General features: G+C 26.9%; 2 protein-coding genes across 3 annotated transcripts; one reads left to right on the top strand and one right to left on the bottom strand.

The window, feature by feature from the left end:
- Positions 1 to 423: 423 nt before the first annotated feature.
- Positions 424 to 12784, bottom strand: LOC113551681. The gene is made up of 15 exons (XM_026954072.1): positions 12608 to 12784; positions 11337 to 11607; positions 10516 to 10761; positions 9959 to 10130; positions 6322 to 6463; positions 4938 to 5777; positions 3865 to 4062; positions 3574 to 3791; positions 3196 to 3466; positions 2871 to 3110; positions 2633 to 2806; positions 2315 to 2568; positions 1941 to 2193; positions 687 to 880; positions 424 to 616 (listed from the first exon to the last, which is right to left on the bottom strand). The coding sequence occupies exons 1-15, from the start codon at positions 12767 to 12769 to the stop codon at positions 424 to 426; spliced, it is 3828 nt and encodes a 1275-aa protein (XP_026809873.1). The 5' UTR covers positions 12770 to 12784.
- LOC113551683 (glyoxalase domain-containing protein 4) lies at positions 7810 to 17870 on the top strand. 2 transcript variants are annotated; one of them, XM_026954076.1, is made up of 8 exons: positions 7810 to 8084; positions 14877 to 14970; positions 15131 to 15240; positions 15301 to 15350; positions 15443 to 15708; positions 16775 to 16930; positions 17040 to 17215; positions 17340 to 17870. In XM_026954076.1, the coding sequence occupies exons 3-8, from the start codon at positions 15154 to 15156 to the stop codon at positions 17463 to 17465; spliced, it is 861 nt and encodes a 286-aa protein (XP_026809877.1). In that variant the 5' UTR covers positions 7810 to 8084; positions 14877 to 14970; positions 15131 to 15153; the 3' UTR covers positions 17466 to 17870. The 2 variants fall into 2 exon arrangements, with proteins under 2 accessions (XP_026809877.1, XP_026809878.1); XM_026954077.1 differs by having other exon boundaries at positions 7934 to 8084; positions 15134 to 15240.
- The last annotated feature ends 346 nt before the right edge of the window (positions 17871 to 18216 follow it).

The raw sequence follows: 18216 nt of genomic DNA, 5'->3' as shown, positions 1-18216 counted from the left end.
TAATGCACTAATACCATGGACAATGGACATACTTTATATATATAATTTACATATTATATAATATGTACATTATTGGGTATTTGACATAAATATCATAAGCTATCGGCTTGTCAATATTTAATTTAAAGGTAATTTTATTTTACAATTTAGTTTTTACGAATTAAATGTTAAGTATCTAAATAAATCTCACAACAATTTGGTCAATAAAAAAAGTCTTTTAATAGTGATGTACTGATGTCTTATGATGTTTTAGGAGCTTAATATAAAAGTTTAATAGCATAGATGTCTATAAAAGTAGGCAAGTCAAAAATAAGAAAATATTATATTTAGTTTAATAAATTGGTAATTAATAAATCTATTATACTTGAAATATTTGTTAGTATAGGTAGAGGTACATTGTAAAGGTATACTATATTTTCATTATTAGTGTTTCCACGTATTTGATGGGAATATGTTAATCAAACTGTCTTTAATAAGTGATGTTAAAATTATTTCTAAATTATTTCTCGTTGTTTTTGGTATATCATTTAGATAGTTTTGTTTTGAATTTTTTAGTTGATAATAATATAATGGCTTGTTTTCAATTTCTTTTGAGCAAATTTTATCTACAACATCCCTGCAACAGTCGGGCGCAATAACCATATTAAAATATAATTATTTTTAAATATAAATTAATTATAATTTACCATAAAATGTTTTGAAAGTTATCTGAAGAGACTAATTTTTGTTTTATAATTCTTTTCTCTTGTTGAAAATTATGCTTTTTTATATTATGTTTTGCTTCATTTATCCATTTACTAAATTCATCGATTATTCTAACATAAGCATACAGGACTAAATGTTTTTCTTGGGGTTGTTTTTCTATTTTCATGTTTAATTTCTAAAATTATTTTACGGTAGGTATTTTTTAGTTTTATACTTTTATAGTTTCACATTTCATAGTATGAAAATAAAGTTGTAAAATTTGTAATAAATATCTTAACTTTGATGTTACATCAACTATTAGCTATAAACAATATAATTAAGACTTCTATTTATATTATTATGTTATAAGATAAAATACTATAAATTAAAAAAAATAATAAAATAAAAACGTTGAAAAGGAACCACTCATGTTACAGTCATAGTTATAGAAACTACAAAAATGAACGATATAACGATAGAGAAGATAATTTAAGTATTTAGCGTTTTTTATTATTCAATATTTAATATTTTTAGTGTGGAAAAATATTTAGCCTTATTTTAAGCCATATTTTATACTTTAGATAGGTATTCACACTCTATTACACGGAATCGTATAAATATATTACATATTATGTTTCTGTGTTTTCCATTTTTAGAGTATTTTTTTTAGCATATTTTTGTCATATTACTTTTTAGTGCTTATATTAGATATAATAATATATTATACCGTATAATTTATATGTGTTTTAGAGTAAGTTAAAAATATTATTTTCATAATATTTGTTTTAATAGGTTTTAGGTATTTTTCATCTGTACAAACAAATAACGAAATATGAGATGTATATATCGCAATCACATTTATTTTCAGTTGGTGTACTAGCTTTTAATTGTGCATGACAAATTTTGGTATTTTGTTTTTAAATTATTATTGTTACAGTAACAATGTTACCTAGTTAGTTTAGAAAAGACAAAGTATAAAATAGTATTAAAAAGTAGCAATTTTCTTATATATTGTGCAGTTTTGCGCCTGTAATTTTTTTTTTGTTTTGGTTATTTTTAAGAGCATTTTTTAATGGTTTTTAAGACATTTAAATTTGGGTCTTGATTATTATTTGTATTTATTTATTTAAAGATTATTATGTATAAGTGTATTTTTTTATTTTTTAAATTTAATTAGATATAAGTAAACATTTTGTAAACTAAATAAAAATAAAATTATACTATGTATTTTATAGATAGAGATTTAAAATTCTTACTGATTTATAATTTCCAAATTCATCGATTTTAAAATACCCTTCAAGTCTGTCCTTGTTTTTCTTATAATTTCTTAACGATCGTTCATAATTTTCAATTTGAGAAACTAACATATAGCTAATATTTAACATTATTGTTAAGATGGCTGGTTCATTATAACTAGTAATGGATATTTCAAATATTTGACTTCTATTTTTTTTTAAATTTCCTTTAATCGGACATATAATAGCTTTTAGTATTTTGTCGACTGTACACCTAAATCATATTATTTTAATGTTTATTATTATTATCATTATACAATATACATATTATTATAATTGAACTATCGTTTGTTCATCTATCTTTATCGAGTAAAAAATAAAATCATAGGTAATACTCTTTGCATTCGTAGATAATTTCTTCATCACTGTTGTTATACAGGCAAAACAAGGATTTAATATTTGATTGTGTAAACATTGGTTTAAGTATTATACTTTCCGTTGATAAAAATACTTTTCTATCATTCTGAATTGGTAAAAACGATGATAAACCATGTCCCGGTGAAATAGTAGTTCTAGTATAAGATTCACCTTGTCCTAAAAGGGTTATTTTGCGTCTGTAATAATTATTTGTTAATAACATGATGGTAGCCTATAAAAACATAATTTTATTTATTCGAAATTTAGTTTAATTATATGAATTTTTCAAAAAGTACCTCAAACGCACATAGTCTGTCAGGGGAAAACACAAATAGTATTGGATGTACTGATTTGGAGTTGAAAACTCCACTTGGGTTTAGACAACGAAAATATGGATGTGCGGGTGTTAATGAATCATCAATTATAGAATATGTTACATTGAAATTATTGCTATTGTATATCCAAAAAGCCTGTAAAGTATGAATTATTATTAAACTATCATTGATCATATAATAAGATAATTTTATAATAAACTTGTGCTGGTGGATTATGATGAGCTATGAATATTGGTAAAAATTTGAATTCTAGTTGTTCGGTTGTTCCGTATTTTGGATCAAATGAAATCAAACCGTCTTTGGATGTTTTAGGTTCTATTAACAACTCGGTGTTATATAATAGCGATTTATAGAATCCGATTGACCATTTATAACTCAAATTAATTTCTTCTTTACTTATAGTATTTAATTCAATTTTTATTTTTGAAAAATTATCCATCTAAAATGTAGTTACTGTCATAAGTATTAAATAACTAAGAATAAAGAATTACAAAAGTAATAACAATGGATTTTTTTTAAATTACTTTCAAGTTTACATTCGGAGTCATTCTTATACTCTTATAGTGCACACATTTATTAGAGAGAGCACTGCAGTTCTTGAGGTTATTATTATTATTGTTTTTGTTTTTCGATGTGCATTTTATGCATTCGTTGTATTTTATTCCCCAACTTATTGGTACTTTCGAAAAATTATATAGCTGAATGTCAAAAGTGCTCGAGTCAGAAATTGCAGGTATAGTCCATATTAATGGTGATGTATTTTTTGTATAGATTTTATCGAGTTCGTTATTTATCCTGTAATCAGTTTTGTGTTTATATGCTTATATATATAATTAACAGTAATATTTATTTATAGATAGGTAACGCACGTATGGCTTGTTGTTAATACTTGTTATAATTACTTTATGCAATGGAAAAGTTTGTTCAAAGCCAATCTTCCGAAATAAGGTACAGCATCGTTAGATATTCTCAATATTTGCAATGTACACGTTATCACGTTCATACTGACCGTTATTGTAATATCATTTTCCGGATAAGATTCCACTTTAGGATCAAACTGTATGTTGACGAAAAATTTTTGAAATCCCAACTCTGTAGGATATATGGATAAATCCATTTTCTGAAAATAACGTAGCATAAAAGTTTACGCACGAAATCATTGGGAATGTTAAAATTTAAAAAGAATAACATACACACTGATTCTGCTGAGGTGTGAATCGAAAAGTTTCCGGATTCATTTTACACGTAGGAATAGGCCAAATCATAGAACTTTCTGGAGTTATAACAATTTTTATTTTTGCGTAAGAACGATTTTTATTTTCGATTATAAATCTTTGTATTGTTTCTGTGTTTATTATTACATTATTCAAATTACAATTTTCTGGCGTGACCTAAGTCAAAGAAATAAGATGAACCGTTTATTTTTTAAAGAATAAATACTGTGTGGTCGCTATCACATCCTTATTATCCGGTCCTACTCAGAATACATAATATTATGTTATGTTATATTATAAATTTTATTACAAACCGATTATTTTTCGTATGTTAATAGTATGGTATAGTGTAATTCACGAGTGACGAGAGTGACCACGGGTGGAGACTTGGACACCTCAACGTTATTGTTTACTTACTATTCACTTCATTCGGAGAATTAAGTACAAATTTAAGATCAATTGGCCAATATTTCTAACAGCATTATGTAATCAAGAATTTTCAAAAATTAAATAAATTGTGATGTTTAAAAGAAAATATTATCCATAAATAAACGATATATCCTCGGTTTATTAAAACTTTTATAAGAAAAAATCACAGCTTTGCAATTTAGTTTAGGAACTTCCTAACTCAATTTTTCGGCTATGCGCAATATAGACATGTTACGTACAAGTAAATTCCAAACAAGTTTAGTAATTTTTCTATATTATACTTCGAAAAGATTTGCATATTTATATCGTAAAGAATATGGGTATATTTATATATCATTTTACACTAAAAGATTTTTTAAAACATTCATTTTTTTTTATGATAGTTTTTATTATAATAATGTACGTATATAACATATAACTATCAAAGTTCCATCTATATGAGTACTACATTTTTTTTACTATGAATATGAAATTTAATATGACAACCAATTTATAAAAGAAAATATAGGTATTTTGAAATTTATATAAACTAAGGTATCTATTGCTCGTTCAAATGTTTTTAAAAAACATTTTAATAATTTATACACCCAACGGTGATTGATGGTGACGATTTTTAAGCTCACTTGGAATCGCGTTTTGCATCCGGTGCCTTGGATGGTAATGGGTAACACGTTAAAGATTTCGGGATATGCATTGCGATCGCACGTCAAATAGCATATCGCGTCAGCCGTATACGTCAAGCACTCTGTCGGACTAAACGATAATCGCAAGTTGCGCCTTTCGTTAGGCCCCAATTCACCGGTTAACACATCGAACGCAAACACAAACGGCCACGATGTTGTCCTCTCGAATCTATCTACATCACCTCGCAACATCGATGACAGTCGTTCGAGCTTCCTCACAGACATCGTTGCAGAATTGATTGAATACTCGTCATAGCTCTGATTCGCCATTGTTGAAATTTCGTCGTCCTCTTCAGGTCCAGCTTCTCTCTCTGGTTCAGTGTACTCCGGTCTGGTGTCTTTTTCCGACCTGTCGTGTTTCTCCGGTAGGATGTTCTTTTTCGGTTTTGCGTATTTATTTAATTCCCCGTCTATTTCTGATTCGGCGTTTTTTTCCGATCCGTCATCCAACATTTCCGATTCATCGTCCATTTCCGATTTGGTATAATAATTTTCATATTCAATATCGATCTCTTCGCCACAAATTTCTTCTCTGATCCCCGAACCCCACGAATTACGACGTTTAGTGGGCAGAAATTCTATCACCTCGTTGTTCACCGAGTGATGCTGACTACTCACTTCTATGCAGTACCGTAGCCTATGTCTGGTCGTGTTGACTATCGGCACATGCTCGTCCCACATTTCGCAACCCACTTGTACGTCGTACGGCACAACCACGTGATTCCGCTCGCCGATCTTCACGCACCCGAATTCTGCACTCGCGTAGATATCTATGCTGACCTAGAACCAATTAGATTTTTTTATTCAAATTTATCATTTACTTTATAGAGGTACATATTAGACTCAATAAACTTTTTGTTTTTGTTTTCGTTTATTTGTGTGTGTGTATGTGTGTGGAGGGGGGGGTTGAAAAGGCCCATATAATGTAAGTTAGATTAGATGTGCACATAGCATACTCCGCTACATAAAAAAATCCAATTGTCACATAACCCTATTTTTAAAATTACCATTCAACAATCGATTATGGCATAATAGTTATTCAGTTCAGAAAAAATTCTTTTCAACAACATTTACTATCTCATGATATAATATGTAATTCAAATTTTATGTAATAAAAATATAAAATATAAGATATAACTACCAAAATGACGAGTTTATGACAATTATTATTATTAATTATGCAATTCGAATTGCTTATGACTCATTTAAAAGAAGGGGTATTACCTCATTCATTTCTCACGTAGTCACGTGTATCACACAAATAATACGCTATTGAAATCGAATTAAATTAGTGTAGGTATCATTAATTTTAAAGGTACTGTACCGAATTATTATCGAAACCGTCGAATACTACACTCCACCGTTCGGCGTAAAGCGACTCTTTATTGCTCGTTTTCATCAGTTGAAACACTACAATTTGGTAATCGCTATATATCATCCCCATCATGGGTTTCGCTAAAAACATTCTAAAATGTAAACATTTATAATTTTAAAATCAGTACGTAAAATATCAAGTACCGCCGGCAGTGGCGCAACCAGGGGGGGTTAAGGGGTTGTAACCCCTCCCGAAATTTCTCCGAGGTCTAGTAATAACCTATGTACCTACTTATCTTATGTATATATGTTGTAATGATGTAACCCTTCCCGAATTTTTTTTCTAGTTGCACCACTGACTGCCGGTATAGTTATCATCATAGTAATATATGTACAAATTATAAGAAACATAATATATTAACTATAAATGTTTATAAGATATAAATACAGAATTGCTGCAGGTATTCTAGATTCCAACCACGTTTTAAAATATAATTAAAAGTTAAATGTATATTAGATATATTAAAATTAAAGATAAACATATTTAATCGTGATTCCAACTTTCAAGCATATGTATCCGTTGATAGTTTACTTGTAGTGGAATACGTTATACATGTCATTTATGTATATTTAAATATTAATTATTATTGTTGATGATAAGTGATAACCTATATGTTTTGACGGTGCTGAATATAAAAGTGCTCATGAGTACCTATACATATTATACTTATATACCTAATATTAATAATATTATAGTTAACTTGTAAACCCATGCGAGATAAGGATTAGTACCTATTGGCCTACAGTAATTTTCTTGCTTATAAGATATTTAGACGCGGTTAAAAGGGATTATCAGTAGGTAACCATTACTATACTGTCTATACTGAGTCGTTAAAGTGATTATCAAGTACAAATATCATATAACGTAAGTAAAAATTGCACATGGGCGAAATTATAAAGTAGTATAGTAGTACCTATTTAGTAATATAATATAATATTATAGTAATTATACATATTTGTTGTGTTTAGTAGAATCACAGAATGTCAGAATACAGATAAAAATAACTACTAACTTTCTGTAGTATAATAGTATGTATCTCATATAGATTGGTAATTTCTATCTAAGATTTTTATTTCATAACCCTTAGCGACTGGGTCTGTGGATGGAATATTTAGGTCTCGAGAAGGTTAGATTTAAAATATTAAGAATTTATGTAAAAAATCTTTTTGAGTGTTTTATCAAATCATGGATTATATACTGATTAATGAGACACATGTATAATGCTCGTTGCTCAGACATAACTTGGATTAAATATTATTTAATTCCGTGTCGCATTATAATAAATAATAATATTTATTCGACTTAAAATATGTGTGTATTGTGAATTATAGTTGATACAATTTTTATTTTAACCCTTTAAATGGTCATACTGTTGAATTTTTTGATAAAATTGATATCTTATCAAATAACTGTTAACAAGTCTTTTCATAATATTTCACTCTATTCAATACTACTCTATTAAGTATTTATTATTTACGTTTGATTCTTTAGCTTTCCATTTTTTATTAAGTTTTGTTCGAAATTTTAGCAAATATACAACATAAAAAAAGGTTTACTACCAATTTGAAATTAATACTTAATGTTAATTAATACATTTAGATTTAAGTGAATTACAAGATAATTCAGTTTTTCTAGCTTTGAAAGTATATTTAATTTTAAATATTTTTTGAAGTTATTGTATCACATTTGGATTTATATCTAGTATTATTAAGGTAATGATTGATGTTGTTTGATAGTAATTATTTTTTACTATTACTAGTTTATCAGGGTAGAGGACTTGTAGCTTTGTAGGTACTGCTAAAAATGTATTAAATATGCATTTTTGTTCATATTATGTACTTACCTACTTAAATTTAATTTTTCTGATTGGAAATTTTAAACCTTGAATATTGTATCAACTATAAATTGAGGCAATTGTACAATTTTATCTTTTGAAATAGCATTTCTTATTGCTTCACAAACTCCAGATCTAAAAAGCACATAGATCCCAGAAAAACCTCTTAACATAAAACGTATTCATCTTTAACTCTATTGTTTTTATAGTCATGTAAAATACATTTTCAAATATTAAAAGTCCTCTACTCTATCTATTAAAATATTCATATTTATTTTGCTGTTTATTCTAATTTTGATGTTTATCATTATGATTTTTGTCAATATAATATTGTATTGGTCATTAAATTAAAAAACAATTTGTATGTCATTGAGAATTATCTTTCTATAGGGAAAAAAATGGATATAATTAGTAGTATTTAATTGCTGAAAAAGTTATAATAAAAAAACATCATTGAATACTTCAAATAAAAAGGATTTTATACTTAGAAACTCATTTAAAATAACCGATACTCAAATACTTCATTACACTGGTTACTATTTATCATATTAAGGCTATTAAGTCTGATTGAAAAACTTATAAAGACATAGATATGTAATAATTTCAATTTTTTCTCATGCCACCTTTGGCACGCGTGCCGTAGGTTTGTCACCCCTGATATAGTATAAAACATTTTAATAATGATAAATATTCAAATTTCAATAGAAAAATGTTTTTATTTTGGGGGGTTCACAAGTTCCCTGTGTATCTTCCTAGTTGTGCCAATGTCTCTGCTGTAATGGAAATGTTTGTCAGCGTGTATAGTTGTAGTGGCCAATAGCATAAATACTACCAACTAGGTACCTTCTATCTAATGAGCTCAAGTATAGATGTAGGTATAGTATGTGTTAAAAACAATTAGTATACATCTATAGACCATATTTTATATATATGTATTACAATTTTTAGCACATTTATTTAACATTCTGTGGTTTGCAATGATTTGTTTTTTTTTTCTAGTTATTAAAACTGAAAGTTGTAATTATAACATTTTAAGACTTTAAACTGTACAGACGTACAACATTATGTTAATATATAGGTAGTATTAATTATTATGGATTCATGATATTTTATAGTTTATGTCGTTGTTGATTATGACATTAAAACTATGAATTATTTTTCTGTTGCGAAAGTCAGATAAAAACATGTAATCTTCTGTGTATTGTATAGTGTGCACAAATAATAAATATAACTTAGGTACAAAAAGTCAATAAATTATTGGTTCTTTAAATTTAAATTATGATAAATCAAAATAATAATATTATTCAATGGTTTTATTTCCAGTTTTATTATTATTAATTTTTATGTAGTTTGATAATCATTTCAATTTTTAACATTAAATTGGGGTACATCTTATACATTTATAATATGTAGATACCTATTTTTATATTATTCCGCACTGATGATAATATTAGAGACAATTTTACATCGTGTTATGAATTATATTATTTTTATAAAGTTTTTTTAAAAAAAGAACTGTTAGAAATTAGCTCATCCAAAATAAAATTACAATGCTTATAACTATTTTTTTCTTTTTCTATTTAAATTTATATAAAAAATAATGTTTGGTATAGTCTTTACACGTAGAAAATTATGTTTTTTCCCCTCTAGAAAAATTGTCGTGGGTGCAACTGCGCCCTCTTACCACCCCCTCCCCGGTTAGGTTAAGTCTTCTTGATAAGCAAACCATAATCACTTAACATTTCGACTTACGATTTATTAGGCGGTCGTAATTCGAATGTCGTTGGCACTCGGACGACTTTTTTAATCAACAGTGTGGCGAACACGGGTGTAGAAGTTGGCACGGTTGGTGGCATTACTATCACACGGTTGTTGAGTTTGCATGTTGATTTCCATCCGTTAAAAGGCTTTTCGGAAGAATATCCTAGATATTTGTATAATTTTATATAATAATAGGTACGCATTCATTGATGTTATCGCATCTAAATTAATATGATAGGCAAACGGGAATACATTTTATATTATGGATGTATACCGGATGATCCATTTAACGTAAAACACTCTTTATTTTATCTAAAAATTGTGGGCACCTCCCAAAATGTTGGTCAACCGTCAACGGTCAAAAACTCCGCTTATCCAAATTTTAAATAAATACTTATAAAGTTATAACTAATAAACTATTTGTCTAAAATTAATTATGTGTATTGTCATTTAAAACAGTAAAAAAGCTTAAAAAGCATAATTTGTTTTCAAAAACGTTAGTAATGAGTGTCTTACATTAAATAGATTTGCTCCATTTATATGCGTACCGGTGACCGTTAATGAAATGTTCATCGGAACTATGTACGTGGGCTTCGGAAATGCATCATATGTAGTGTAACAATCCAATGGTCGTAAAGAATCGGTGACTCCGAAATAAACATTTGCTTCAAATTCAACAAAGTAAATATTCGGAACGATTTTTGGTCGAAACTTGCACTTCAATCTTTTCGTATCGTGGCTATTGATATAAAACTGTTTTGGACTTATCGTGAACGGATTATCACTACAGGGTTCTGTGTACGAGAAGGGATATATTATATAATAAACATCACAACCACTTTAATATTTAGGTCTAGAAGTTTTAAAATCTATGAGGCAAATCGTCTTTAAAGACCGGGATTCGTGGTAATTTTTATTTGCATACAATATATTTTGTTGTTTATATCAATATATATTATGTCATGATTAATTTGACGAGTGGACGGTAGGCTAAAATATTATATTAATTTGTAATAACGTAGTAATGAAACATGTCTAATGTAATAATATAAAGTTGAAATAAATAAACAATTGATAGATTAAAACAAATTTGTCATTCAGATTCAGTCAGATTTGACAGCTATATGTATAGCTATATATTATATCAACCTGTAGTGAATACTTTTTCTAATTAATAAGCGGGTTCTGTTAAAAGAATCATATTGTAAAAAAAGGACTTATATGTTTGTTTATTCGAATAAGTAAATATGTATGTATAAAAACATACGATGTGTGATATGTGATATGCGTGTACTTGATTGTTCTGAACAGATTTGTAGTAATGGTTATACGACGATTTTCGACGATTAAAATTGTATTAATGCTTTACCATGTATCCAGTTTATGCATAGCATCGTGTCTGAATCATTGTGTACATTAAATGCCAAGGTTTTCGTATTCTTTACGTAACCGAATCGCAATTCTTTCGGTAATACGGTTACTAGGTGCTGTACATCGTTCCTTGGGTGCGCGACGTCTTTAAAGAATTCGGTGTAATTGTTTTCAGATTTTGGCAATGGTCCGAACGGTGACCTGAAGTACGAAAATGGATCCATTTTCATCGTACCAGAAAATGCGTATATATCAATGTAAACGGGATGCTTAAACCATAAAATATAAAATCATAAATTCATTAATATACAATATATACGTTATACCCTTTAGAACCACCGAACAAGATTTTTGAATTTCTATCTATTGGTGGTGAAGTAATGACTATGGCCGGGCGGTACTCTTTTCGACCAAATATGATAAAGTAGTTTCTATTTTCCGCATAAAAATAATTGTATTCTTTTCATTCACAATTTTAAGTTCAACATTTTAGAAATAACTGTCTCAGAAGTATTTTAATAAAGTCATTTAGTATAACTCAAAGAGCACTACAAAGAGGCGGCTTTTATTACTTTTCAAAAATATATTATTTTTGTGTATCTATATTAAAATAATTATTGTATAATATAAGTCTAAAATTATGTACCTATAATGAATTAAAAATACTATCCATTTACAATATATTTTTTAAGATAGGAAAGTAAAAGAATGTCAGTTAAAAAAACGAAAATAAAATCCAACAATATAATAGAAGAGATGTTAAGTCGATATGAATTTATTAAATCTTTGGTTATGTGAAATGGTTTTATTAAACTAACATTGAAGGAATCCTTCCAAAATATTGAACGTGAAACCGTGAGTGAAAATTATTTTTAGGCGAAAAAAGGAAACTACTTTATTATATTTGGTAAAAAAAAAAGGACATGATCGAAAAGAGAAAGGTAATTTTTGGGCGAAACGAGTTGCGCTACTACGGCCCCGTACATTATAAATAGAGTTTTCGTTAAATAATTAAATACGAATTTATAATTTTCTTAGGATATCAAAAATATGAAATACTAAAATACAAATACGTACCTTTAAGTACATATTATTATTTAATATTTTAATAAAAAAAAAATGGCTATAGGATGGTATTGTTATATGAACATGTATAAGGATCTAAACCTTGTACGTAATGTATACGTACCTATAATATTATATATTTTAATATGGCCACTAAATAATGTAGTTAATAATATACCATATAGGGTGTATATGTAACCTTACATGGTACGCGATTAGAATATAAAGCCGTTTGTAGTAATATCCGATTTGAATGGGTTTTAGTTCCAATTTGATTTGAATTCGATTTTTGATGACTCCAAATGACGGATGACATTTTATCGGACAATTTGTCCAATCATATTGTACGTGATACTGCCCGGGCATTTTGGAATTGTTTATTAGATTTACTGACTTGATAATTGGTTCATCTCTTCCCGATCGGCACATAAACACTTTGATTGGTGAAATTTTCACTGATGGGCCTTAAAGTTATAGGATCAGACAAATTACATTATGTACAGTACTGTATAATCATAGTAATTTTTTAATATATTTTATTGAATATTATTTGAATGGTTCCTATTATTCTATTATAAACATATGGATAAACTGTACGTACTTTCGTTGATTATAAATATTTATTATATTACGTACCATACGATAAAGTTTTCAATTCGTTATAATGTGTGATTACAGTTAAATATTTAATATTTACTATTTAGTGTAAACTACTGCAATTACCGTAACATGATCCTTGTACTCGTACTGTGACTTTTTGTGCTATTTCAACATGACTATGTTCACTTTGTGATTCGCACTCATCAAATTCATCATAAATTTCTTCAATATTATCGTCTGTCGAAAATAGTGTGAAGTACTCTAACGTATTTTGAACGAGTACAGATTTTGGAGAAAATATAACTGTAAAAGTCGCTTTTTTGTTTGGAAATATTCGTGGAGTTTTTGACGGTTCAAATTCAATCGAATCGGCCAAGTACATTGATTCATTATTATTTTTTACTTTAAATTTTGTGACTTTCTAAAAATGAACAATAGATATATGATAATAATAAAGGGTACTTACATTATTTCTTATCGATGTTCTCTTTAAGATATATTAAGTACACAGATAAATTATAGGCTCCTAATATAACAATGTACCTATATAATAGGTATTACAACATGAAGTTAAACTAATTAAATACAAACATACATTTTTTTAATGTTTAAAAGTTAAATAATCATAATATATTATAATATTAATTTATTATATGTAGATACTTTTACATTTATTATTGTTTTATTTAAACATTCTTCGTATTTTATCCAATAATTTAAAAATTTTTATTTTGTGCAAAACCATTGAATAAAAAAGAATATATAATGGCCTATGAAAATAATATATAGTCATTTTAGTTTTTTATAATAACTGAAAAAAAAACATGGACTTGCTTTTAAATCGTTAGTTACGTCGATTGATCTTTTATGAACGGAACCAACTTGAACGACACCAAAGTCGATATTTATTAAGTATTTGTTGGCATTATCATTGTTTATTTCAGACACAGAATACATAATTTTGTACTGTGTTTATTACATATTAGTTATATTATATAGTTAAGCATCATTACGTCAAAGAACAATACATTTATATTTTAGACATTATTGTGAAGTAAGCACTAGGTATTCTGATGAAATTTAGAATAAACTATAAGAATCGTCATAGTGATTGTTGTCATAAATATTAAATTGAAAAAACATGTATTTGAAAAATAGGTTCTGTTGATTCGTTATCCATTTTTTTCGAATAATTATTTGGCGAGGAAACTACTCAAACCGTAATTATTATTAATCTATACACCCGGGGGTCATCAAATGGCGGCACTCAAATAAATGTTATCCGGCCCGCAGACAAAGAATAAATAATATATTCTATGATATATACGTAGGTAGGTACTTAGAATTTTGATGGTCCGCGAAAAAATTTCAGATTCCTAATGTGGCCCTTAAAAAATATTAATTGTTGTACTCTGCTATACACGATATATTTATTATATAATTATTTTTAAATCATTAGTTGTTTAATATTATGTTAAAATATCATAACTCATAAGCTATTTATTTAATGAATAAATAAAAAAAGCATATTATTCGTAAAAGGTATGTTAGATTACGCATTGTGGAAGTAAAGTAAAACATATTTTTTTTTTTTGTATTTGTGGTACCTATTTAATTAATTTAATTAAAATAAACAGGTAAAAAGGTATCTTTTTACAAGGTACATTATATAAATGTTATTAATACTTTTATAGTTTTATGATTGTATGAATCTTTTTTAAATTTTTATAATATGATTTATTTTACACGTATGGAAAATAAGTACTGTATAAGTTGTAAGTTATAACTTAATACTTACACCTAGGTGACTATTGGCTATAGATATAATAAAATATAACGAAATATTTTGATGACGTTATCATTTTAATTTTAGATTAATCACAGTGAACCGGTTTGTCTGCCTGACCCCCTCCAGCATTACTGTGTACCGTAAAGTGTGTAGTGTGTACACTAGTGTCCGGTGTTTGGTAGGTACTACTTATTATCTTCTATATTACTAAATTAATTACTTGATACTTGTTAACTTTCATTCGCTTTGATTGAGAATATTTTCGACGTGTTTTTTGTCGACATAAAAAAAAAGACACTTAATAGGAAATTGTTTTTGATATTTTTGCATTGAATCAGAAGCATCTACTATCTGACCAAAGATGGCTGGACGTGCATTACATTTTGTGTTCAAAATAGCCGAGAGAACCAAAACCATGAAGTTTTATAGAGAACTTTTGGGAATGAAAGTAATTATTTCCAAAAATCGAAGGAGTTACTTCAATGACCTCAACCTTTTTTTTTCATAGGTACTGAGACACGAAGAATTCACTCAAGGTTGTGAGGCGGCATGCAATGGGTAATTTTTTAGTTAAAATGCATTATATATAATATAAGATATTTATAATTCAATCAGTTTTTACATAATTACTATAAATTTAATCTTTATAGCCCATATGACAACCGTTGGAGTAAAACTATGATCGGATATGGACCAGAAGATACTCATTTTGTAATTGAACTTACTTACAACTACGGTGTTGATGATTACAAGCTTGGAAATGATTTCCTTGGAATAACACTAAAATCTTCAAAAGTATTAGAAAATGCTAAATCGCTCGGTTGGCCTGTTGAAGTTGAAGATAACATGTCCTATGTTGTAGCGCCAGGAGGATATAAGTTTTATGTGATTGATGAACCTCAACCTGTTGATAAAGGTGTGTATGTTAAGTATTATATAAATATAAAATATACAAATTAAATCTTAATAGATGAGGTAAATTAAATAAAAATTAAAAATTTATCAATTAGATTTTGTACGTTTAAATAATTTGTGGTTAAATTGTGTAAGAGTGTAGTATGCACCATTTACATGGGTGCCCAGGGGCTCAGTCACTCATTGAAATAATTATAGGGTATTGGGTATCCATTAGAATATTGGATTTTATGGGGACATTATATTGACCAAGGGCTAAACCCCATCCCCCAAATTGTACATTTATGTCTATGATACCAAGGAACCCATTAAGTTTTTTAAAACTTGGTGCCTATGGTAGTATGTACATTTTTATAAAAAGATTTTTAATAGATTTTAGATAATTTATGGCTATAGTACTTTAAAAAGTAAAAACATAAAAGTGGCTAGAAATATTTTTATATTTTTCATTATCTGAATAGTTTAATTTGAAACTTGTAGTTTTGCTTAATTATTTTTTCTTTTATTGTCTTACACTGTGGAATTTAAGTACATACCAATTTTATTTTTATGTTTTTGTATCTGTTCAATGCAGTATATTCTACTATATTATTATTGAAAAATAAATTAACAAATTTGCAATAACTACATTAATGCCATTCTTGTTCTTTACAAAGTTTATTATTTCTATGAAACAACATTTAATTGGGTATATTAATTGTAAAATGCTTTTTTTTCAGTATTTAGTAAAATGTAAATTCTTACAATATTATTAATATATTTTATCTTATATTAGTTTTTTTAAAGTAATGTTTTAATACTTATTAGTAGCACTATTATTATACATTTGTATAATTAACATTTTGGTTTTTAATTTTTAATTACTTTGGTATATCATACTAATTACACACTTTGTGAATAGCAGATGTTTTTCTTCATCTTAAAGATAATTATCATAAAAAATTATGGAACTATTTGATAAATTATTTATTGTATAGTTGTCTTTCCCATTTCATAAATAACTGAATATTGTTCTATATAAACTAGAAACTTTTTAATTTTATATTAATTAAATTGTATTATTCTAGATCCTGTTGTAAATGTCATGTTATCGTCTACTAATTTAACAAAATCTATGAAATTTTGGAACGGTATACTTGGCTTAAACATTTTCAATCAAAATGAATCTTTAATTGAATTAGGATTTGGCGAAGATCAAGCTAAACTGAAGTTAAGAGATATTGGTAAAATTTAAATATAGTTTCTTTGTTTTCTTAGGTATTTTTGAATTATTAGTCTATATATATTATAAATATGAATGTTCTTTAAATACAAATAAATAATTTTTTTCAGGGGAGCCAATTAATCATGCCACAGCATATGGAAGAATAGCATTTTCAGTTCCTACGTCTGATTTAGAAAGTTACCAAGAAAATGCTAAAAATAATCAATATAAAATTTTAACTCCTTTCGTAACCTTAGACACACCAGGAAAAGCTTCAGTGTCCGTGGTAATTTTTGCTGATCCTGTAAGTTGTATTGACTCAGTACATGATAAATCATTGTATTTTGTTTTTATTGTTTTTAGTTATAAATGTTTGATTAAAATACAAATGAAAATGTAAAATTTTCAATTTATTTATAATTTTTTAGGATGGACATGAAATATGTTTTGTTGGAGATAAGGAATTTCGTGAGTTATCTCAGTTTGATCCAAATTCAGAAAAACAATTAGATAAGTATATTGTTAAAGATGAAGCAAGAAAATTGAAAAATTAAATGATTGTGATTACAAAAATTTTTTTAAATTTATATAATCAACATAATATTATTATTTTTATAGTTTTATAAATTGTTATTCATAAAATATTATTTAAAACAATGGATTAATTTATTTTGAAAATTATAGACTATAATTTTAAAATCTTAATGTAATGTTCAAAAGAAATATCATGTTAATGTTAATCATTATGTTTGGCATTAGGTCTATTCATTTTATACTCAAAAATATATTATTTAAACCTAATATAATACGATTATTTATATTTCAGATGATTATAATTTATAAGTTATAACTTGAAACTATAAACATATTTAGACTTTTAATTGCAATGTTTTTAATAAATATGTAAACTTTTAAACTTTTAAATAATATAACGTAAGTATGGTTCTTTCTTTTTATAAGCTTTAATGTACGAGTATCATTTCAAATATCGCACGTAAGAGACAATAAATACAACTATCTATTCCGCAATAGATCAAACAAACACTGGGACCAGAACAATTAAATTTTCACATAAATACATAATTCATTCTTTTAAAGAAATAATGCTGAACTGTTTAATTAAATTAAACTAAAAACTGTAAAACAAGCTTAAAAAAATATTTTAATAATATAAAAACTAATTTTAAAATATATTATCATTTAATCAGTTTTAATTAGTATTTTTTTTTAAATCAAAACATTACCTACATGATTTTTTAAATATTTTGTAATTTAATAATAAAAATAATTAATAACAATAGACAA

Source organism: Rhopalosiphum maidis, chromosome 2 (assembly GCF_003676215.2).
Source record: "Rhopalosiphum maidis isolate BTI-1 chromosome 2, ASM367621v3, whole genome shotgun sequence".
Taxonomy (NCBI): Eukaryota; Metazoa; Arthropoda; class Insecta; order Hemiptera; family Aphididae; genus Rhopalosiphum; species Rhopalosiphum maidis.
This window is presented reverse-complemented; position numbering and strand designations above follow the sequence as displayed.